The 23,792-nt window shown below is 45.4% G+C and overlaps 1 protein-coding gene across 1 annotated transcript in view; it reads right to left on the bottom strand.

Annotated features, from left to right (window-relative positions):
• Nucleotides 1-22,219, bottom strand: part of fbxo41 (F-box protein 41) — a gene marked incomplete at both ends in the record, with an annotated part of 51,456 nt that extends 29,237 nt beyond the window's left edge. Inside the window, 2 exons of the mRNA XM_083634484.1 lie at nt 20,286-20,515; nt 21,671-22,219. Of these exons, the coding sequence (XP_083490610.1) occupies nt 20,286-20,515; nt 21,671-22,219 (779 nt within the window). The remainder of the gene's footprint in view (nt 1-20,285; nt 20,516-21,670) is intronic.
• Nucleotides 22,220-23,792: the final 1,573 nt, after the last annotated feature.

Raw genomic sequence — 23,792 nt, 5'->3', positions numbered from 1 at the left:
ACACAGACCTCGCAGCATTGCTCACGCCAACACCTCAGAAATGCAGCCACGAGGTGACAAATAATGTGCATACATTTACCCGAACACCGGGGGGAGATTGAGAAACAGATCATCATCTTTACTGGGAGAGGAAAAAGGTTATTTATTTATTTAAAAAAATTGGTCCGATTTCTCCTCAATTTTATTCGTCCAATTCTGCCTGCCAAGCTGTCGTTGCTCCACCCCTCTGCCAATCTGTGGAGTTACATGTCAGTGTTTCCCCTAGAAAAAATGTCAGGCCTGGAGAGATTTCGAAACGTACCCCGACCGCAAGGGCCCTCGCTGGCAACGCTAAACTTTTAGCTAACCTGTTCGCATCTATGTTCGCAATGGCATCCCAAGTATCATCATACTATTATGGGATGCGATGCGAACAGTTGTATTATGGGATGTGCGTTTCCCAGGCAACGACACACGTTGACACGTTTTGGGACAGCGCCGCACGCTGGCATGTAGGGCTGGGCGATATGACCAAAATCTCATATCCCGATATAGGTCATTCATATCCCGATACCGATATCACGATATACCATATTTTCTGTAAATTCAATTTATAGTTTATATAAAATTACCACATGGCCATTTATTTATGTAGCAGTTAAACCAGTTAAAATGTTGTCAAACCTCACAAAGGATACATGCATTCAGAATACAGATAAGCATGGCTATTCTTTACAACACAAATAATAATAATTAGTTGCAGGGCAGTAGAATGAAACACAAACTGAACCCCACCACCAGTTCAATTTTCAAAGAGGACACTAGCATTTGCTATTGATGTGTTTGATTTAAGCACTAATTTGGAAATCATATCTAGAAGCGGCCACTAGGCGACAGTATTTCTTTAGTCAACGTCAAAATACCTACATGTTCAGTAGAAGAAGAATAAAACTGTAGAAGAAGAAGGTTAACCAACACAACTCACCCAGGGAAAGCTAAAAGCTAAAGCTAACGATAGACGTTTTGTTGTCGGCCCTCAAGGGTTTTCCTTGGGATGATGAGAGGATGGGAGGAGATGTTTTGCCAGGTTTAACGTTAGGAGGACACACGCAAATATGGATCAAACGCAGACTTAACACAGCGCAAATGCCTTGGTAGACTAGGCGGACCTAGTGTCCTCTAGTAAGAGAGTGGCGTCAGCGGAGGACCAAAATGCGAGACACATTAGCCAATGAACAGCCAGGAATGGGTCTCGCGCTACTTTTGCATGCTAAAATAAAGCCGATAATGTACAATTTGGGATGACGATGATGAAACATTTCAAGGGATGAAAAACCCTTTCAAAGTACAACACTGTCTATTTTCCTGCAATTTGACAGTGCTGCTTTTTTTACTCACTTTCTACTTCCTGGAAAAAAACTGGTCCATTGGAGTGAATGGAGATGTCGGAACTCTTCTATTATACGGCTCTGGGCGGACCCTACACACCCGGCTGATTTGTGCCACTTATAAAGGGACGCAAGGGGCTTGTTGACACAGAGTCTGGTGTGTGTGTGGACTGTGGACGTGAGTAACAAAGAAAACAGAATGAAGAAAGCACAGCATCATCCAAATGACGGACAATATTGCCGTAAAGAGTGTGATTTGCAACACAACAATATAAACGATAGAGCATCATATCAGACGAAATACATTTTCTATCGTCCAGACGAAATATATCGTCATATCGCCCAGCCCTACTGGCACGATGCTCCTAAAAGCAAAATGCTTATTGTTTTGAATGATCTTCTATTACTGTCAACACCAGTATTGTTGTATTGTAATAATATGCCATAACAGGTTTATTGACATTTTGGGGAGAGCAGGATATATATATATTTTTTTGCAATTTCTTTCCTGGCCTGGCGGGGGCGTCGTTAGAATGGTAGGGGAAACACTACTACATGTCATGTGCAGACAGTACATCACCGATACATCTGCCAGCTGCTTCTTTTCACCAGGATCATGCTATTCCCCCCAGTTCCCCTCCCCCTGAACAGAATCCCGGACCGACCAGGGGAGGCACTAGTGTGCAGTGACCAGGACACATACCCATAATGCAGCTTCTCACCCGCAGACATGGCCAATTGTGTCTGTATGGACGCCCGACCAAGCTGGAGGTAACATGGGGGCTCAAAACCTTCAATCCTCGTGTTGGTAGGCAGGGACTCTACTGCTGCACTACCTAGACGCGGGTGGGGCGGCTTTAGCTCAGGAGGTAGAGCGGGTCGGCCAATGACGCAAGGGTTGGCGGTTCGATCCCCGCTCCCTCCTAGCTGCTGTCGTTGTGTCCTTGGGCAAGACACTCAACCCTCCTTGCTCCCGATGGTGTGTAGGCACCCTGCGTGGCAGCCTGCCGCCATCGGTGTATGAATGGGCGAATGTAGACTATCTACTGATTGTAAAGCGCTTTGGATAAAAGCGCTATATAAATGCAGGCCATTTACCATTTAGACGCCCATCTAGTCTCCTTTCTCATTCTCTCTTTTCCATCTCACATACAGTACAGCGTAAACACCCTATATCCGCTCTGTTACCATGTTCTTCAGAGTTGAATTTGAAAATATGAGATGGGAAACAAAAGATTTTCTGCAATCCATTCAGCTTCAAGAATATAGGAATGGATCTTCTCTAACTAACTAATAAGATCAGGTTATATAGTGATGCAGCCCCCTTCTTGCATGCATAAAATGCTAGATCTTAATAAAAACTTAGTAGCTGTGTGTTCCCAGCTAACAAAGACTGATTGACTGATGAGCAATAGGATTTTGCAAATTAATCAAATATTCTGTTTAAAAGATGGAATTGATCTTAGTATATATCTCCATGGTATTATCGTGAAATTAATTCAGCTGTGCAAAATTTACTCAGACCAATATATTTTGCAGTGTCAGAGATTTGCATACAATTTCACAAGACTTCACCTGTGAAATTTATACAATTCTACCTATTATTGCAGTGAGTAATTTCAATGAGTACTAATGAGTAAGGTAAAGCATTGTAGCATAGGATCCAATCATACTAAACATTGTGTTCCATCCAGAGCTAGGCTCCCAGCCAGGCAAACACAGTGCTTCACTACAGGAAACGCTAATGCGGGAGAGTTGGAGGCAGCAAAGAGCAGCAGTAACACTATACTTGAGAATGCCACTAAAGGTTTGACCGCACATTCCCTGTCAGTTCATGATCAGTACCGGCAGTACCAGTACCACTCTTGCTGTCTGCCGCTTGCTCCCGCGAGAAAAAGGGGCATGTTTTGTGTGAGATACTGTAAGTGAATCAAGTGGCTACAACATTTGTTCTTGCACTCCCCTCTTAGTGAATTTAGGTTTTTCAAGGCTGCAACCAGACAACTATCTATGCTGCTGTTATTTTGTGAATGCAAAGATACATCACAGCGCATAGTATAAACCTCTTATGCTACCAAGAGCTGCTTTCATTTTCCTGTCACTTAACAGCCGTGACAGACAGTCCAGTATAGCTAAGACCACCATGACAGACAGTCCAGTGTAGCTAAGACCGCCGTGACAGACCGCCAGCCGCGTAACACACATGATTAATAAGGCATGATCTTCTGAAGTACTCTGTATAAATGTTAATTACAATCACGGTCAGCCTCCTTTCAGAGTCGCCATCATCTCTGGCCATTAATTCAAAATTATTCCTCATTAATATTTAAGAGCAGAGATGACTGACTGAAAGGCCGGAACGGTGAAGAATAGGAAGCTATTGTTTGAATAAAGGGCCATCCATCCGCTCGCGTCGCGTGACATTTGCTTTTGCCACCTGGATCAGACCCGGGAAATGATGTTGTCAGATGGATTCAGTAGGTTACATTGCACACACGTGTACGTACGCATTTATATAGCCTGCATTTATATAGGACACACACCAACAGAAGAAGAAGGCAGTGGTGTGTAGACTCAACACACTCTACCGCCTCCCTCCCTATAGCGACATGAGAGGAGATGAGAGCTATGGGTGGATATGGACAGGGATGAAAGGATGAGGGAAAACAGACAAGCTCAATCAAACCAAGGGGAAACGGGAGAGCGAGCAGCACAATAACGCGAAAGAGAGAATAGGGACACAGATCCGTTACATCAGCTGTAAGAATGCGGCGTGAACATCGGACAAATTCGCAAGGAGAAAATATGCCTTTCACCGACCCGATGCATTCGGCAACCGCCATGTTCAAAGCCTCCTTGTGAAATGCATGACCCGAGTAATCCCTGGTCTCGCCTCTGATCAATCATACAAAGTAAATATTTTATTGCGGCACCATGCTGAGCTCCTGCTGCCTCAGTCACTGCACAAAATGTTCAAGTGCCATCAGAATCCACAGCTAGTTCACTCACCCAAGGACACAACAGCACGGTCATTAGGCTATACACAGGGCATTTCAAAACGCTTGAGAGAAAGGGAATTTGTTCCAAAATGGCGTGCATTCATTCTGGGGGGGAAATGCCACCTGAAATTCATCAGTCAATATGTCAAAATATGTAAGGGATAATGGATAGTGAGCCGGTGATTACTGGCGAAATAATGACCGACAGGTGATATTGAGCCCGACGCGCAGCGGAGGGCTTAATCATTCACCTGAAAGTCATTATTTCCAGTAATCACCGGCTCACTATCCATTATCCCGCTTAGAACACGGCCTACAACTAAATCATTCAATAATCTGACAAAAATAATTATTCAAATAGATTTTTTTATAGCGTTTTCAACGACAAAGCGGTTTCATTCATAATTGGCACACAAGACACCACAGCTGCAACTGGTTGGCCTAATTAGTAGTGTCTTGCTGACAAAAGGCTCTTATCAACTGATTAATCCAGGTGTGGCAGAGCAGCGGTCGGTTGTCGAGAAATAATGACCGGTGAATATTGTTGATTGACCAATCAGAATCGAGTATTCAAGAGAGCCGTGTTCTAAAAATAAATAAACCATCCTCAAATGCTGTTGTTTTGTAAGCAAAGATTGCAGTGTCTTGTCTGGCAGTATTCCACTATGGTGGGTAACTAGCTTTGGGATGCAACTACTTCCACTGATGTGACGATACAAGAAGATTGGTAGATTTAGATTTGGGATTGATAAAAGTACCTACCTATTAGTGTAAAGCCCAGTTCACGCCAATGGTTTGCAACGCAATGTAGTTGAAACTTGCAACTGCTTGCAATGCAACTCTGGCTCCCATTAAAATAGGCTGGAGCCGAGATGAGACGGCTCTGTTCAGACTTAGTTCTAGAAGGGTTCTGTTGCGTTGCAAATCATTGGTGTGAACTGGGCTTTTTGAGGCACACATGCGGTTTATATATACATTAGCCCTTGCACACATACATGCACACCAGCAACACTCATTCAGCTCGATGCCATCTCAAGATAAACAGAAATGACAGCATAGCCTCAGACTGGGCTTTCCACCGAGGAACAGCACCACACACCCGCCGACAACGTACGCAGAAACCCAGTATGGCCTCGAAGCCTCTTATCCTGTTCTAAGCAGCATAGTGCCTTTTCTAACAGCGTAGCCTGCAGTAATCACAGGAGCCTTTCAAGTGAAGGAAGGGGCAATGTCCGGTGAAGGAGTGTCTGCAGCACTAGCCTTCCCGTTCCCTCTTTCCCGTCTTCAAAGCACTTCATCCAGCCTCAAGGACCCGCAAATCATTCTTTCCATCACATGACGGGCAGCTACAGCAGAGCCCGACCGCGACCGCCCTGCGCCTATAAATCCTGAGGGAGCGCGTAGATTGGACATTCCATACACTATCATCTGGGTTATCCACTAACTAGCAGAACCCTTTCTCCTTATAAGCCTGCCGGCGGGAATCCGAGATGCAGTGTCTATGTTGGTCTGTGGTATACATACCGATTTAAATGTCTGTTTCATGTGGTTCCACAATCTTTCTCTATACAGCTAGAGCCTAGTCTGCATCGCCAGACCAACTCGCACACGCGAGTCTGGAAAATCTCTGTTCAATTTCGATGTGCAGCCAGGGGTGTTATCAACAGTCCGCGCGGACCAAAGAAATGCATCTGGACGCGATTGGATGGACCTACTGTAGAAGCAATCGGATCAATGAAGCTCACATTTGAACAATGTGTAGCACCGACATGTGGAGGGTTCTCCCAGGCCGCCACACATACAGTACACAGGAGAAGAACCAGACGGACAAACCCATCTTTATTGTCACATGACACCCGTTGAACAATACACACATGCGGTCAGCCACACACACACACACACACACACACACACGCTGACAGTGGCCGGTGAAATACAGTCTCTCTGCATTTATCCCATGCAGTCATGGCTTTCCTCCAGGCCAGGAGTAGTGGGCAGCTTTCAGTGTACAGCACCCGGGCACCAACTTAATCTTGTCATCGTAGATGGTCAGGTGACGATCTTCTGCATGTTTTAGTGGGGGTCCATACTGACGTTGTATGTATGGAGGAAACCCCAGGGAAGCACAAGGAGAACATGCAAACTCCACACAGAAAGGCCCTTTTCACCAGATAGCCCACCCGGGCACTGGGCACTGAGGACATGGGGGGAGACGCCACAGCGTCCCAGGCGGGAATCGAACCCAGGACCTTCTTGCTGTGAGGCGACAGCGCTATACCACTGCACCACCGAGCCGCCCCCACCGTGCCATAGTATTTTACAGGTACAGCCAGGTACGTAATTCAAAAAAATCTAAAGCTACCAGCATCAACTACATTCATGTTTATGACTATCTTTATTTACAATCCAAATGTTCCACATTCTCCGATTTAGCGTTGATCACATTTCCTACACTTGTTTCATTCCATTAGAAGCAGTCAGAAGTCTTGTCACTGCAGCGGCAGCTTCCGCCTTACTTGCTATGCTAATAAGCGCACGCTCCTCTGTGTCAGACTCTGCCCTTAACGAGGCAAGCTCTCTCTCTAGCCTGACAGCCTCACTTTGCATTCAACGATACCGCGCGATGAAACACGTGCGCGCACGAGGATCCCTCGGCGTGCTCCGCCCTCCCACTAACGTGTGCTGGGAACAGGTTGAGAACGCCCCCTGGCCTTCGCTTCGTCACATGGGGATTTCTTGTGCTCGCTCGCTCCCTTCATCGTGCCTGGGTGTAGGAATAACTGAAGCCTCGGGGTTGAGGCCAACTGGGTGTGACGTGCTGAATAATGATATGGGGGAGAAAAAACGTGACAGGGGCCTAAATTTCCCTCTGTTTTGCTCTCATATGCATGCCCATCACTGATTGCTTTCTATAGAGAGGCAAAGTGTGACCGCCCACTTCCTGCTTCAGCACTGTACCAGAGATTTTCATCCGCCATTTATTTTCCCATACACATTTCATAAAATGCGTATAAAAATAGTTTTACTGGTTCAAACCAAACGGTGCAGATATATTTAGAAACAGGAGAGATCGCATAACATTTCACTGGGACCAAAATGTAAAAATGCAGGTTTAAAGAAAATATCTTTTCGATGTTGTTTTTAGTTTTAGTAAAATAAATAATAAAATAAATGGCGGATGAAAATCTCTGGTACAGTGCTGAAGCAGGAAGTGACGTTCCACTTTGCCTCTCTATTGCTGTGCTGTTTCCCCATACAGAGATATACAAGATTTTCCTACGAGAAGAGAGGCAATAAGGTCCTAACCACCAAACCTCAGTCAAGGGAAGGCGTGCATACTGTAGACTGTATACTAGGCAGCACACAGAAAAACAGTTAGGGCCCTATCTTTGTACGGCGCTATCGTTTGCGCTGCCTTTGCGCTGCGTTTGCGTGCCCCTTATTGCTATCTTCCCAGTGCACCGTCCAGTTTTGCGCTGTGATGACACAGGTGTAGGCGTGGCCCAGGCGTGTCAGTGGGCCTCTAGCCTATCATGTGTCTCGCGCAAGTGTCATTTAGCGCTGTGGGGAAGATACCGTCGGTATGTGGCGAGCGCAAAGAGAGGTTTGGGAGTTGCCCGTTCCAAAATAGGTGGTTCAGGGCAATGTGTTAGAAAAAATCACCTTGGGTGCTCTCAATTTTAACACCAGGAAATAGCTGGTCTTAGCGCAAACGCAGACGTACGCCTGAGCGCAGACAGTATTCTCCGGCGCAGTGCAGGAAATCCTCGCTTGGATAGGGCCATTACGCACGGCTCGCGCGCGGACACACAATTCCCTCCTCAGAATGCCACGTTGATTTTCAACTAACCTACACTGCAGAAAAAAACACACCTTGATTTAACAATGAGAATTCATTTGTCATGGTTTGTCACTGCCCAGGCACCGAGGCAGCGCTGTGCTGTGCTGTGCTGTGCGTGGTGGTCCCGCGGATCGAAATCACTTTCTGACAACACCGGCCAGTATAGTAACCATTGATAGTATACAGTAAGTAACCTCTCTCCCTGCACAATTGCACCATGCAACAATAGGTTAACCCGAGTGGACAATTCTGGTATAGGCTATTGAAATAAAATCTCACACATCCCTACCCTATTAACACTTTCAGTGCCACGGCCCTTGGGCAAAAGGTTGCTTGCTGTGCCACATAGGCCGCAATGCATTTTAAAACAGTCATATAATTTTTTTAATAATTACTATGTAAACACTGAACACGCACAAATAACGATGAGACTCTCTTCTATCACCTGCAAAAAAAAGTTTATTGATCCCATTTTCCGTTCTTTAGTTATGAGCCGGAGAAGATAGCTTGATTGAACGAAAAATATACCTTTTTTTCTACGAGCTGAGATAATGAGCCTTTTGTGAAATTAAACATTTCAAGCACATCTCTGACTCTGAAGCTAATTTTCTGATGTCTGGGTCTGTCTGGGTGAAGTGTATGCTGCTCTGCTGCTCTCCGTGCTCCCCCCCCCCTCAACTGCACACGCCTCCTGGGTGTGTCTTATGTGTCTGGTGGCTCTCAGTCTCTGCTGAGTTTGCTGCGCACACACAGTGAATGGTGCGCGACATTCAGCTTTTTGGTTCCGCGTGTGTTTGTCACGGGCTGGCATGCTTCCAGTTCGGAATAATAATGCTGATTATGTGAATGTGCTGTTGCAGCGTACATGGAAGTGCTCAGTTGTGACAGTGGATGCTGCTGCTGGGGGCACAGCTGGCGTTGTGCTCGTTTATGGAGGCACGTCGATGCATACGGACGGATGCGATGCGATTTCCTCATTTTCCACAGTGACTATTTCTGTGTGTTTGGCTCCTTTTTCTCTGATCAGGAGAGTGCTGTCGCCACCTAATGGGTTTGTAAAATAGGTTATCGACCTCCAATAGCTACAATATTGTTAGAGGCGACGTAAGAAGCTTAGATCGACACCCCCCCGTCAAAAAAACAATTTGGAGTTATGACGCCATTTGGCGTCGCTGGCACTGTACGGTAAATTTCTAATGACGCCATATGGCGTCGCTGGCACTGAACGTGTTAAAGAAACGAATAGGCTATTTTTAAATGTGTATGTTATAGCCTATATGAGCGAAACGGCTAATTAAAAGGCTACTAATGACAAAAGCATCAATTTTCATTACAATCCGAACTGGTTCATCCTCCAATTCTCTCTTCCCTCTCTCGTTCTCTCCCCCCTCTCTCTCTCTGACTCTCTCCCTCTTTTCTTACAGGATAGGCAAAAAATAAGCCTTGGCTTCAGCCTATTCCTTATTTTGGCCATTGATTGTATAAATTGTATTTGTGTGAAATGGTTTGATATGTACATGTATGATGATGTTCTCTTGCTGTATATTCACACAAATTGTTACATTTTGTTTGTGGTTCATTAACCTATGACCGAAAATAAACCATTCATTCATTTCTTTTCTCTCTCTCACACTGTCACTCTGCTTGCACTGAGCGAGAAAGAAGCTGCTGCCTGTCACAGATGTGCAGGCGGTGACGCTGTGGCTTTTAAGGGGAGTGATCTCAACTTGTGGTGAATCCTGTTAATATGGGCATAAACACGCCTATCGGGGTTTGCGCTGAGATGACGTGAAGGGCAGCGGCCCGACACGCCCACAATTAGGGCTTTGCGCGGCGCTATTCCAGCGCAAAACGGGCGCTAACGCTGTTTGCAGAGCTGCCCTTCGTTGCCTTTAAGCCGACATGTCACAGCGGGGGGTGATCTCATTTGGCTGCCACTGAGGCGTATTATCCTCTTGCAGGAACACTCAGCGAGGCTGGCCATCGTCTCCTGGGCTATGTATAAAATAAAATGGCCAACAAAAACACTGTTGGCAAAGTGAACAGCGGCCTTAAATGTTACCCACCACAGGATCAAAACGGATGAGAAATGGCACTTCAAAAATGATTGACTGGCACAATGAATTGACTATTAGGCTATTGGCAATTGGCAGAATTACATAATAACCATAGCCACAGACAACCCTGTATGTCTTTAATGGAAGATTATGGCAGCGTATTTCTTGGCAGCAGGTTTCTAATGAGTGAATTTGTAAAGCACTAAAATGATGGGAGATAAGCCTCACACTGCTTGTCATTATTCCTAAGGTTTCTTTTGCTCTACCAGGGGCGTTTTTGTACACTACACTTCCTAATCGTTTACAGTGTTTCAGCGAGAAACGATTAGATCGGTCTTATTTTTGTGCGTGGCACTGCTAGCAGCTAAAGCCAATTCTCACGAGTTTCCCACAGTTGCATAGCAACACTCGGGTTAGCGGACTAGCGTTTTTAGCATCCGTCAGCAATTGATGCAAAAAGAAAAGTGATATCCATGTCCTCCTTGAGGGGAGCACATAGCTTCACAGACCCTTCAAACCCTATAACTCGACAAGGCAGCATGCAGCTGCCGTGAGTAACTGACACCCACAATGTATGGGCTTGTTAGAGACAACCACGTTTGAACCGATGAGCTGCTCTGTGTCTGTTAACGACTGCTTAGTCATCCTCACAGCCGACCCTCTGCTGAACATTCACCGCCTGTGATGGTCTTTTTCCATCTCTGAGCTACTCCGTATTTTACAGTCTGAAAGAGCTCACTGTTCAACTGCCAGCTTTTCCTGAGAGAGAGAGGGAGAGAGAGAGAGAAATTTGGGCCGTTGGCATAGTTGGGAGGCATCACATTGCCCAGGCGGTGACTGGGCTATGTAACTTTGTGAACTTCTCAGACAATTTGAAACCACAGCTGCTTTGGGACGTCTGGGTAGTGTAGTCCTACTACTGCAGAGACCCGGGTTCAATTCCCAGCAGCGGTACGTCCTGCTTGGTCAGGACGTTCCTACAGACAAGCCTGGTTGTTTTGCGAGTCCTGGTCGTTGCACTCGTGCCTCCTCTGGTTGGTCGGGGGTGCCTGTTGGGGGGGGGACTGGGGGGGAATAGCGTGACCCTCCCACGCGCTACGTCCTGAATGTGAAACTCCTCGCTGTGATGTGAAAAGAAGCGGCTGGCAACTGCACATGTATCGGAGGAAGCGTGTGCTAGTCTATGGCTCTCCCCACATCGGCAGAGGGGGTGGCGCAACGACAGGGACAGCAGGGAGAATTGTCCAAGTACAATTGGGGAGAAAATGGGAGAAAAATCCTGAAAAGAAAAAAAGAAAAAACATGGGAAAAAAACACAGCTACTTTCTCCTTTATTGAGACCATAGACTGTAAAATAATAGACACACATAAAGGCGGGGCTAAGCAGAAAGAAAATCACACTGATCCTCAGATTCCCGTTCAAAAAATTAAATGCTGTCTCAAGCACCTGGATGACGCATGTGTTATCAAAGTTTAGAGACATGGTTTGTATTGCCCCCCCAAAGAGGTTGTAGGCTTAGCCAGGCCCAAGCCACCCCCCAAAGGCCTGACATATTTGAGTTCAGGACAACTGACTGCACACCGACTCAAAATCATTTTCTTTTTTACTGAATCAATTGAGAAGATTTCAAGTCAAGTCAAGTCAAGTCAAGTCAAATTTATTTATATAGCACCTTTCATACACAAAGGCAATTCAAGGTGCTTTACAAAAAAATAATCGAAAAAACAAGCAGCAAAGCAATGCATATATAAAAAACACAGCCGACAGTTTTAGTTAGAATATATACTCAAATTAACAAACATGATTATTATTACATGTAAAAATTTAAAATTACAGGCCGAATACAGGTTTATTCTGCCGGGCTGGAGAGAGGCAGTAGTTTAGTAGCAGTTAAAGGCAAGAGTAAACATAAAGGTCTTTAGCTTGGAATTAAAAATAGGCAGAGTAGGGGCAGATCTAATGTGTTCAGGGAGTTTGTTCCAGTTATGAGAGGCATAGTGGGAGAACGCGGCTTCACCATGTTTTGATTTGGTCCTCGGGACAATTAGTAGACCAGTGCCTGAAGATCTCAGGGATCTGGATGGTTCATAGTGTAGAAGCATTTCAGAGATGTAGTGTGGGCCTGACCCGTTGAGAGATTTGTAAACTATTAGCAGAATTTTAAAGTTTATTCTAAGATTTACTGGCAGCCAATGCAGGGATTTGAGAACTGGTGTAATGTGTTCAGCTTTCTTGGTTCTTGTTAGAACTCTAGCAGCCGCATTCTGAATGAGCTGTAGTTGTTTAATAGCTTTTTTGGGAAGACCATTGAAAAGACTGTTGCAGTAGTCTAGCCTGCTAGAAATGAAAGCATGAATTAGTTTTTCAAGATCTTGTTTGGACATATAGCCTCTAATCCTTGCTATATTTTTTAGATGATAGAAGGCAGATTTTCTTATAAGCTTGATGTGGGAGGTGAAATTTAGATCAGAGTCAATAATAATGCCAAGATTTTTTACCTGGTCCTTTGGCTTCAAAGATAGGGATTCGAGGTGAGCAGTAACTTTGAGCCTATCTTCTTTTTTGCCGAAGACAATTATCTCTGTTTTGTCTTTATTAAGTTGGAGAAAATTCTGGCACATCCAATCATTAATTTGCGCAAGGCACTGACACAGTGTCTCTATGGGGGCATAGTCATCCGATGAGAGGGCTATGTAAAGTTGGGTGTCATCTGCATAGCTATGGTAAGCTATTTTGTTTTTTTGCATAATTAGGCCTAGAGAGAGCATATAAAGGTTAAATAGGACAGGACCTAAAATTGATCCTTGGGGTACCCACATGGTTTGGTCAGATGTGTAGTTGCCAATGGAGACAAAGTAGTTCCTGTCTTGCAGATAAGATCTGAACCACTTCAAAGTTAAAGTCTCACATTTGTACGTTCAAATGGCTTAGTCTGAAACTTGGGGTAATCATTTCTGACAATGACTGATACATTTAGTTCAGGATCACCCTGACACTAACCCAAAAGTCAAATGTAGTAGTCACCCCCTCCAAAAGCCCATTCTGACCCAGGGGAAAACCTGATACAGGCAGCTCAGCACTGCTCTAAGGGTGCTTTCACACTGGCGCCCCGGTACCGTTCCCGAGCACACTTGTCCCCAAATTGACCCCAGTTTCGGAACGTTTGATGAGTGTGAACGTTGCGTTCCGCGCCCGGGCGCGCAACGTGGGAACCGTGACAGGATTCACTTGAAAAGGTGACCTGGGGAACGCTTTGGCGTGCCCGGGAACGGAACACTTGTGAATGTGAACGGCAACCGTTCCGAACCACAAAGACGACACACAGGCGAGGATACACTCCAGGCGTAGTTGATGACGCAAGTGCACTCTGCTCCGCTCCCGAGCGCGGGAGAAATGTTGTAATGTGAAAGCTCACCAGCGGGGGAGAGGGGAGGGGGGGCAATCGTGCCCGGGCGTGGAACAGAACGGAACGAAAACAATCGTTCCCAGTGAGAAAGCACCCTTATTCACATTATGTCAGGAGACAAAATGAGAGCGGTGAAACAAGGTGGACGACACAAATCCATTCCCAACTATTTCATACTCAACAGCCTTGTAATAGTAATGTACCGAATATTACGTGCCATTATCTACGGTTTAATTACAAATACACAGAGACAGCATGTGTACAGTGATGTGTGCAGCATGTCAGTGTTGTGGTTGACAGACACAGCATGTGTACAGTGATGTGTGCAGCATGTCAGTGTTGTGGTTGACAGACACAGCATGTGTACAGTGATGTGTGCAGCATGTCAGTGTTGTGGTTGACAGACACAGCATGTGTACAGTGATGTGTGCAGCATGTCAGTGTTGTGGTTGACAGACACAGCATGTGTACAGTGATGTGTGCAGCATGTCAGTGTTGTGGTTGACAGACACAGCATGTGTACAGTGATGTGTGCAGCATGTCAGTGTTGTGGTTGACAGACACAGCATGTGTACAGTGATGTGTGCAGCATGTCAGTGTTGTGGTTGACAGAGACAGCGTGTGTACAGTGATGTGTGCAGCATGTCAGTGTTGTGGTTGACAGACAGCGTGTGTACAGTGATGTGTGCAGCATGTCAGTGTTGTGGTTGACAGACAGCATGTGTACAGTGATGTGTGCAGCATGTCAGTGTTGTGGTTGACAGACACAGCATGTGTACAGTGATGTGTGCAGCATGTCAGTGTTGTGGTTGACAGAGACAGCATGTGTACAGTGATGTGTGCAGCATGTCAGTGTTGTGGTTGACAGACACAGCATGTGTACAGTGATGTGTGCAGCATGTCAGTGTTGTGGTTGACAGACACAGCGTGTGTACAGTGATGTGTGCAGCATGTCAGTGTTGTGGTTGACAGACACAGCGTGTGTACAGTGATGTGTGCAGCATGTCAGTGTTGTGGTTGACAGACACAGCGTGTGTACAGTGATGTGTGCAGCATGTCAGTGTTGTGGTTGACAGACAGCGTGTGTACAGTGATGTGTGTGCAGCATGTCAGTGTTGTGGTTGACAGGCACAGCATGTGTACAGTGATGTGTGCAGCATGTCAGTGTTGTGGTTGACAGACACAGCGTGTGTACAGTGATGTGTGCAGCATGTCAGTGTTGTGGTTGACAGACACAGCATGTGTACAGTGATGTGTGCAGCATGTCAGTGTTGTGGTTGACAGGCACAGCGTGTGTACAGTGATGTGTGCAGCATGTCAGTGTTGTGGTTGACAGACACAGCGTGTGTACAGTGATGTGTGCAGCATGTCAGTGTTGTTGTGGTTGACAGACAGCGTGTGTACAGTGATGTGTGCAGCATGTCAGTGTTGTGGTTGACAGACAGCGTGTGTACAGTGATGTGTGCAGCATGTCAGTGTTGTGGTTGACAGACACACCATGTGTACAGTGATGTGTGCAGCATGTCAGTGTTGTGGTTGACAGACACAGCATGTGTACAGTGATGTGTGCAGCATGTCAGTGTTGTGGTTGACAGACACAGCATGTGTACAGTGATGTGTGCAGCTTGTCAGTGTTGTGGTTGGCAGACACAGCATGTGTACAGTGATGTGTGCAGCATGTCAGTGTTGTGGTTGACAGACAGCGTGTGTACAGTGATGTGTGCAGCATGTCAGTGTTGTGGTTGACAGACACAGCGTGTGTACAGTGATGTGTGCAGCATGTCAGTGTTGTGGTTGACAGACACAGCGTGTGTACAGTGATGTGTGCAGCATGTCAGTGTTGTGGTTGACAGACAGCATGTGTACAGTGATGTGTGCAGCATGTCAGTGTTGTGGTTGACAGACACAGCGTGTGTACAGTGATGTGTGCAGCATGTCAGTGTTGTGGTTGACAGACAGCATGTGTACAGTGATGTGTGCAGCATGTCAGTGTTGTGGTTGACAGACACAGCGTGTGTACAGTGATGTGTGCAGCATGTCAGTGTTGTGGTTGACAGACAGCATGTGTACAGTGATGTGTGCAGCATGTCAGTGTTGTGGTTGACAGACACAGCGTGTGTACAGTGATGTGTGTGCAGCATGTCAGTGTTGTGGTTGACAGACACAGCGTGTGTACAGTGATGTGTGCAGCATGTCAGTGTTGTGGTTGACAGACGCAGCGTGTGTACAGTGATGTGTGTGCAGCATGTCAGTGTTGTGGTTGACAGACGCAGCGTGTGTACAGTGCAGCATGTCAGCGTTGTGGTTGTGATAGGGGAGATTGGAGGCCTGGACAGTGTGGTTCTGTGTGTGGCCTCGTGCTGACATCTAGGACTGATAAGACGACGCAAGAGAAGAGATAAAAACCAAGAGGGAGAGAGAAAGACCAGACTGGCTCTGCTGACAGATTAGCACACTTGTATATGGATGACATTATATTGTAAGCCATGAATGATGTTTGTCCACGCGTTCTAGGTCAACAAAACAACTCAAATCATTTAATAATTTTCTGTGACCCCTTCAGGGTTTTTCTAATATTGAAAACAACAATAACCTCTTGCCTGTCCCTTTCCTGACCCGTATATTGTGCTATCTGAAAACCAAATCAATTGCTTAATGGAGAATAAAACCTTCAAATGATAAGTAGTACCAGTTAATCCTACTTCTGTCTTCTGTATTTGTAATTCAATCATTCAAATGCTGCTTTGATGACTTATGCCGCAAAAAACACCAGCTCCGAAAGCGCCAACCGCGCATAAATTCAGCTCGAGCAGGAGCCTGGTCGTTCACAGCAGACGCGTGCTCTTTTGCTCCGCACTGGTCACAACTTGTACCGACTTCCTGCCTGGCTTCACACAATCGGTCGTGGCTCGCGCAAAAAAAACAGACCAGACGCCGAAAGGGTCGCTGCAGGTCATCATGAGCCGCCCGCAGGTCTGAACGGTCTAATCTGTTAACAAGGGCACCGAAGTGTAAATGGCTGATGGTGTAAATTCGGGGGAATTGGATTGTCAGTCAGCGCGTCTCATGCCTCCCTTTTGTAAATACTTTGCATTAATTCTAAGAACCTGGATGGCTGTTTGGCATTGACCAAAGAAATGTTTAATGGCGATTTCAATGCAATGAGTTGTCTAATTTTCTAACGTCTAATTCATCTCATTTTCACAGTAAATTTCAAGAAAAAGTCAACCAACATACTGATACTGCAGAAGGCTAACCTACCAACTGTGTAGAGCCATTTTTACACAGAGATCCCGCAGTAACACCATTAGGAAGGCCGGCAAATGAGCGCGCGTTCCCTTTTTTACAGTACACAGAAAATGCCTTTAGCTGGCTTTCCACAAGCAAAAGAGGCCGTTGCCATGGAGATGTGAACAGCTGTAGCCATACCCGCTCAAAGGGAATACAATTATTGTGGAAGACAGAACAGCGGGAATATCCTCACCCGTAGACCACGACTCGCCACAGCTTATCAGACGAAAGAAAAAAGAAAAAGAAACAAACTCAGGGAAACTGCTGCGGGCGTATTGGGAGAAAAACCTCGATATAGGTCGTTCATATTATTGTCTGTTAATTTAGCCTACTAATGTCAACATCGTTTGAGCATAAATAGCCTCATACTATAGCCTACATAAAGTGTAGGGACGGAGAATTCCTCCTGGCCCTCCTGTTGTAGTCATGCTTCAGGTCGCTTTTTGCTTTCATTTCAGCCTTTCCCCTTTTCCCACGGCTTACCCTTTTAAACAGACGTCGATTCGGGGCTGATACTGCCTCCAGTGGCGGAACGAAAGGCGTAACAAAACGACACGCCATTCCGTTCCTTGTGACTTTTAAACAAGAGGCGAAGCGTAATGACGCCGCAACGATTGCAGCTTTCACAGGCTTAATGTACGTTATGTTATCCTGAAATCTAACATCACAATTTGGACCACACAATACAGTGCCTTGGGATTCATTTAAATACACGAAAAATGAACGTTTCTTTCAGCAACACAGAAATCCAAGCCATGTTCCTCAGATACTGAGCCAGCAATTAATGACATCAGCTAACTGTGTTTTATACCCATGTACACTATTTGCATAACCCCTACTATTAGTTCATAAAACACAATGTCAGCTCTATGGAGAGTCGGGCCAAGTGCTGTGAGAGCGCCCAGTCGTGCCAACCCAGCTGCTCCTGCCCAGGCCTGCATGAGCATGAGGCAAGAAAGAGAGACGATGGTGGGACAGATGCAGCCCCCATCTGGTAGGAGGACACAACTGGGGAGCGCACCATCAACAGAGAGGCTACAGAGAGGTGGGGGAGAGGAGGGGACAAGACATAGGTTTGTGTGTAGAGCTGCAACCATTAATTACCCCCGCCAAAGAAGTTTTTGGCAGGGATTCCGCTAGACTTTTTTAGATGGCCAATGCAGCCGGTAACGTTCCAGAATTCCGGCCATATAGAATATCTACTGGCCACTTAAAAAAGAATACAAAAATGTTAAAAAAAAAAAAAAAAAAAAAAAAAATCCTAAATAAACATTTTGAATCCATTTATTTCTGTATAGTCTATTCTTTATAGCCTCTTTATTCCAGTGTTGTCATTAAGAACCCGAATTTGCAACAAGAATATTTAATTGGTTGGCATTCAACAGGCATGCATGTCATCCTCGGTGAGGACACTTTCGTTATGCACGCTCCTATCAAAATGCATTTGTGGACGCACAATTCTTAGGAGTCAATATCTCCTGGACATTGCCTTGATGAAAAAACAACGCAGCTAAAAGTAATAACTGTCAGGACAGTGGAGAGGTGTGCGCACGACTTGAATCTCCAGCAACACGCATTATGCACATTCATCTCTCCCACTCCACACCTGCGTTAGCCAGGCTCTCCTGCTCCTATTTGACTTTATTTGTGGTAAAACATTTTGATTTACCTCCTCATATCATACGAGCGCTTTTTACCTCCTCTAAATTGACAACTAGCCTACGTCGGGTGAATCAATCAATCAATCGCTCGCGCTTGTTGCCCGACTGCATTTCGTTCCAGAATCACGTTTGTAGCCTATGGAGAGCCATTTGCCACTAATGGGCTATTGACAGTTGACACGCATTACTTGGCCTTTGTATTAGTGTTGTTGCAATTCTAATGAATTATCTGCTCGTTTGTGAAGCAGTAGCCTAATCAGCTTGACTCTGCGGTGGGCCTGGCAACATAGCCTATCTTATAGGTCACACAATATTATGCTATTAATGATTGCATTTAGGTCACACAAGATTAGGCTATTTAATATGCTGTTAATGAATGGATTTATTTATTTATTTGGCATAATCCGGCTACTTTGGCCGTTGACGTTTTAATATGCCAACTCACTGCACATGATACAGGCCAAAAGCCGGCAATAGTGGCTAACGGAATCCCTGGTTTTCGGTGGTGTTTGTCCTTCTGTTTATCTGCTTGTTTGTTAGCAGGATTACAGAAAAACTACTGGATCGATTTTCATGAAACTTGGTGGAAGGGTGTAGCATGGGCCAAGGAAGAACCCATTCAATTTTGGAGCGGATCCGATCCGATTCAGGTCAACAAGGGGAGGGGATAGGGGAAGGAGGCCGTAGCTAGGGATAGGAGGGTCATAGAGAGTCGGGGTTCGAGGGCTGGGTAGGAGGGGTGGCTGGGAGTGTGGGTGGTTCAGGGTCAGGGTTCTGATTCTGATCCAACTCACAAAATTCGCATATCATAGCAGACTGGACTATTGGCCTTGGTGGAGGTCTGCGCTCTCCGAGTGCAATCCTAGTTGATTAACCGATTACTTGTCAACTAGTAAATTAATCACCAACTATTTTAATAATCGATTAAACGGTTTGAGTAAAAAGAAATGAGAAAAAAGGTAAAAAATTCTCTGATTCCAGCTTCTTAAATGTGAATATTTTCTAGTTTCTTTAATCCTCTATGACAGTAAATTGAATATCTTTGGGTTGTGTGCAAAACAAGACATTTGAGGATGTCATTTTGGGCTTTGGGAAACATTGATCGACATTTTTCACCAGTTTCTGACATTTTATAGAACAAACAACTCAACTAATCTATTAACCGAGAAAACAATCGACAGATTAATCTACAATGAAAATAATGGTTAGTTGCAGCCCTAGTTGTGTGGGAGTGTTTGTGCATCTGGAAGTGGGTTTTAAGGAAGAGCAGGAGTTAAGAGACGCCTGTAGCAAGGTTCAGGGAGGACTCCATATCAGCGCTCAGAACTACCGGTAGGTCCAAACCATGGTGAAATTCCCTTACAGCAACCGTACTGTTTCAATTATTCAATTAAATTATTATTAAAACCGTATTACTGTGATTACCGTGTTACCGTGGTTACAGCGCTTTGAAAAACACAGTAAATACAGCCCATCATCAACCAAAGGACAGTCTCCCTGACGCAGCCAAGCGCACAGCCTTAGTGAAAAATGTTCAGCACATTTTAACAATATCGTGATAATACTGATAACGTGATAATTTTGGTCACTATAATCGTGATATGAAGGCAGGAGGCAACCGCCATAAGCACAGACACTGGGGCAGACCAGTATATGACTCACTGCTGTTTGTGGTTGAGCTCATCCTCCTTGCTGACCAGGTCCTGTTTGAGGTTGGCCAGCATCTCCACGGAGACGTCCACCTGGCGGGAGAGCTCCGAGGCCTTGTCCTCCAGGTCGTGCTTCTCCTGGCCTAGCCGCTCGCTCTCCTGCTTGGCTCGCTCCAGCTCAGAGCTCTTCCTCTCCAGCTCCGCCTGGAGACGGCCCACACGAGCCGCGATCTTCTGCTCCACCTACAGGCAAGAAGAGGCACTCCGGCTGCTTAATGTCCCGCCATTATCACCCCGATGTAGTAAACAGAACCAGTTATGAAGATGAGGTTAAAGTTATAATCTCAAAGATTTCAGTTTTGTTTTCTTTGGTGACACCTATGGAGATGAGCGGTAATTGCAGGTGAGATGCAAGCAGTGTTGCATGCATCATCTGTGTCAGATACTGAAATACTGAATACTGAAAATGCAAAGGCTTCCATCAATGGGCCATACGCTCAATCACCATTGTGATAACTCAGTTGGCGATAGAGGACTTAACAGGCATTTATTTAAGCTAATGAATGCATCATGAAGCAAATATTTCTGTCAACATACAGTACATCTCTGTCTTCACAAAACATGAGTGCTATTATTAGGAATTCTATCTTAAAGTGTTACAAAGTCACAGTCATTTTCCTCATTGTGTGCAAATGTGTGCTTCAGAATCTAATCAGGTCATCTCCTCTATAGGGGGAACCTGTGGTGGAAGTATGACATTTCTATATTGTTCCAGAGTTATTGTGTTCACTACAGTCTGTCGACACAGACAGACAGACAGACAGACAGACAGACAGACAGACAGACCGACAGGACATAAAAAAGAATAAACCCCCCGGCTCTGATGAGAAAATGACCCCCCTCCCCCCACCCCCTTAAATGTAGGAATTTTGACCATATACTTTCTAGGTCACAATTTTATTCCATCTTGCCCTAGAGATGTTTGACTTTTTTTCTAAAGTGGTGCAGAAATACAGAGCTCACAACAAAGAGCCTATGGTTTATTATGCCGATTTGGTTTCCGGTTAGTGAAATACGGTACTAATAAAGAAACTAACAAAGAAAATCAAACTTAAAGTCCAGATTTACTTCCTGGATCCGATGCATTTCCTGTTGGGGAGATAATGCAATAAGAGATCATTTCAAAGAATAAAGCCACTGGTTTTAATGGTTTTATTGGTTAGAAATGTCTATTTTACGCCTACTAGTGCAGCACGAGGTAATGGCAAAGTAGAGTATTGTCCGGGATGTAAAAGTAATGGGAGGTCATATCATGGGTTTTCAAAGACTGGATCTCAATACAAACATAAAGATGCGGTGACTCTCCACGACCATAATGACTATAATGATCCCAATTACCTCTTCAGACAGTTTCTCCAGCCTCTCGTCCATCTCCAGTCGCTCAAACGCCCGTGCCTTCAGCCTGGCGAGGCCTTCCTCGTAGGCCGCCTCCACTGCGCTGGCCGCTACGTTAGCCGCCACTGCCACAGCGGTACTGGAGTTTCCATGGGGACCCGGGTCAGCGGAGGTCATGGCTTTCTTCATGAAAATCTCCCCTAGGGGAAACTCCACATTGGGGATGTACCGGGCCGGGGCGTTGGAGATAGCCGGGCTCAAACCCAGGTCGTCCGGGCAGGGAAGCTCGCGGCAGGGGAAGCGTCGCTCCTTAAATGCGGAGGGTCGAAGCGGCTCGAAAGGGTCGTTGTTGTTGCCGGGCGTGAGGAGGGCTCCCTCGGCCACCAGGGGGAGCAGAGCGGCGGCGTCGCACACACTGTTGGACTTGGAGAGGACGTAGAGCGTCTCGTACGTGTGGTTGTACTCCAGGTGGGCGCGTAAGGACGACAGGCTTCGGAAGCGCTTGTGCTCCCCGCACCGAGGACAGCGGTATGGCAGGTCCAGAGAGGCCATTCCGTGCAATAACCGCCGGAGGAGTCGGGGGGGGGGCTCACGCAGCACAACGGTAGCGCCGGGACGAGGGCACGGTGGCCGAGCGCCAGACGGATCCTCTCATGGTGAAAACGGAGCAGTAGAGCAGTTTAGTGGAAGGTGGTAGGACCCAGAGAGATCCCACGTGCGACGGAGGAGCCCAGCTCAATCACAGAACCACACATAGTGGCGACGTTCACATCCACACATTTTCTTGCGTCACACGTTTCATGAGTTCTTACTGTTTTCTTCACAACTGCTTCTCTTCTGGTTCCCCTGCCTGAGGTCCTAAAAACACACAGAGAGAGAAATACAGATGACAGGTTAAATGCGACATACTTAGAATGGCTCCTTTTGGTATAAAATAATACAGCTGAGAATGAACCAAACCAAGGGAATAATGCAGAAAGGATTGTTCAAATGAAATGGATAAGGGTTGTGCCTAATGTAACCTGCTGCATAGCTGCAAAGCAATCTTTTAGGGGAAAACTGACAGGCCGAAATTATTTTTAGAAACATATCTGGCATTTCAGTGCGGCAAAGTCAAGTGGGCGATGAATTACTGCTGAGAAAATAAAAGGCATATCTTATCTCCTCAGTGGTGATGTTGGCATAGCAGCACATCAATTGGACATCTTGATTTGAACCTGTTTTGTATGTTAATTGGAATTGAATAGGAATGAATGAGCTTGAGATAAATGGCATAAGTGGTTTCAAAATATAATTAACAATAGGATATGATATGAGAACATAGGAACTCTTCCAGAAGAATCCAGATGATGGTCCCATAGCCTAGTCCTCCTCCCTTCACTTAGTCCTCACTACAGTATGTGCTACTCCTGCTGACTGGACAGGCACACATTAGGGCCTGCTACGTCTCAACTCTTTAAAGTGCGAATATTGATCCAAGGTCAGTGGTCAGGAAACATGAAACCTAAACTTCACTATAGCTGAAGAAGCAAACTGCTCTCAAATCTGCACTCTTATTCTGAAAGGAAGAGAAGCGTGGGGGAAAGGGCAAATGGATCCATTAGTGTGAGAGCTTGTGAATGCTGACGGCATTTTCCATATCAATGTCTGAAGTCTATGAGGTGGTCAGGCTGGACCATGCTTGATTGATTGATTGACTGATTGACTGATTGACTTTATTCATGGATATAGCAGACAACATCCAAGGGATAGACCTGTTACACTTATTTCCAACATGGTCCCTGGTCTTATAAAAACAGGACATACATTGATTGATTGATTGATTTGCAGATTTTTATTTTTGGTCATCCAAACACTATGTACAATACCCTCTATGTTCATATAATCAAAACAATAGACATAACACATTTTACATAGATCTTGACCAAAAAAAGGTATGGGCTGAAGCTAAAAGCTTATTTTACATATTTTACATAACATCAAATAAACCATAGTACAATCAACAAAAACACACAAGTTCAAATCAATAACCATTCCAACAGAAGTCTCGCACATTACTCTAGTTTACTCAGCAATATTTTTTTCAGAAGGTTTTTAAAACCATTCAGAGAATTTGCAGATTTAA

Source organism: Poromitra crassiceps, assembly GCF_964638095.1.
Source record: "Poromitra crassiceps genome assembly, chromosome: 4".
In the NCBI taxonomy this organism is placed as follows: domain Eukaryota; kingdom Metazoa; phylum Chordata; class Actinopteri; order Beryciformes; family Melamphaidae; genus Poromitra; species Poromitra crassiceps.
This window is presented reverse-complemented; position numbering and strand designations above follow the sequence as displayed.